The sequence below is a fragment of the Penaeus monodon genome, chromosome 25 (assembly GCF_015228065.2).
Source record: "Penaeus monodon isolate SGIC_2016 chromosome 25, NSTDA_Pmon_1, whole genome shotgun sequence".
Taxonomy (NCBI): domain Eukaryota; kingdom Metazoa; phylum Arthropoda; class Malacostraca; order Decapoda; family Penaeidae; genus Penaeus; species Penaeus monodon.
The window spans coordinates 33,731,978-33,732,821 of record NC_051410.1 but is presented as its reverse complement, the minus strand read 5'-3'; the positions used below and the strand labels follow the sequence as shown (position 1 = coordinate 33,732,821).

At 35.2% G+C, this 844-nt stretch overlaps 1 protein-coding gene across 1 annotated transcript in view; it reads right to left on the bottom strand.

The window, feature by feature from the left end:
* The window catches only part of LOC119589161 (serine dehydratase-like), a 7,367-nt gene that overhangs the window by 1,929 nt on the left and 4,594 nt on the right, over window positions 1–844 (bottom strand). Inside the window, exons 3-5 of the mRNA XM_037937748.1 lie at window positions 685–844; window positions 304–404; window positions 54–178 (exon numbers count right to left, since the gene is read on the bottom strand). The exon at window positions 685–844 is cut by the window's right edge and continues 8 nt beyond it. Of these exons, the coding sequence (XP_037793676.1) occupies window positions 54–178; window positions 304–404; window positions 685–844 (386 nt within the window). The remainder of the gene's footprint in view (window positions 1–53; window positions 179–303; window positions 405–684) is intronic.

Below are 844 nucleotides of genomic sequence, written 5' to 3'. Positions count from 1 at the left end.
AAAACATGCCAGATCAAAAATATAACTGAAGATGTATTTCTCTTGATCATTACCATGTTTGTGTAAGCCTTTTAATACACCACAGAGAAGGCCACCACCTCCCACAGACAAAACAATAGCAGCAGGTTTTGCTTTGGTTTGTTGAAGAATCTCTGTGACTATTGTACTATGACCTTCCCTGTAATGCAAAATAGTCACATTAATAGAAAAGAGAATAGATAAATTAAAGTCAATCACACACCCTAGTGACAAATAGTATACAAAGTAATACAGAGGCTAGGTTGCTACTACATGTATTCTTACCAAATTTCTTCATGGTCATATGGATGAACTAAGCAAGAATTTCCACTGGCTGCTATTTCTAGTGCCTTCTCATGAGCCAGATTCCAAATTCTTCCATGAACCTGTTAAAAATTAATATTTAAATGATTAGTAAATTTCAAGAATAGTAACAAGCTTTCTGTGTAACCTAATTTTCTTTAGCTTCCCCAAAAAGATATAGGAAAAATACACATCAGTTACCTGTTCTTTTGAATATATTTTCACATACAAAACCCTGAACTAAAACTCTATATCAACTAACTAAAGGCAAGTTATAAATATGAAAGCCAGCAGTCATGCCTAACCCTGACAAAACAAAATTTCATGTTAAACAATTTCAAAACAATGATAGAAAAATCTTACCATGACTTTAGCCTCCTCTTCCTCTAACCGTGAAATCATGAGCTTAGGTGTTGACTCAGGAATAACAATTGTTGCTGGAAGTCCCAACATTTTTGCCACATATGCAGATGCCATACCAGCATTTCCGCCTGAAGAGGAAACAACCTGCTTGCATCCTCTC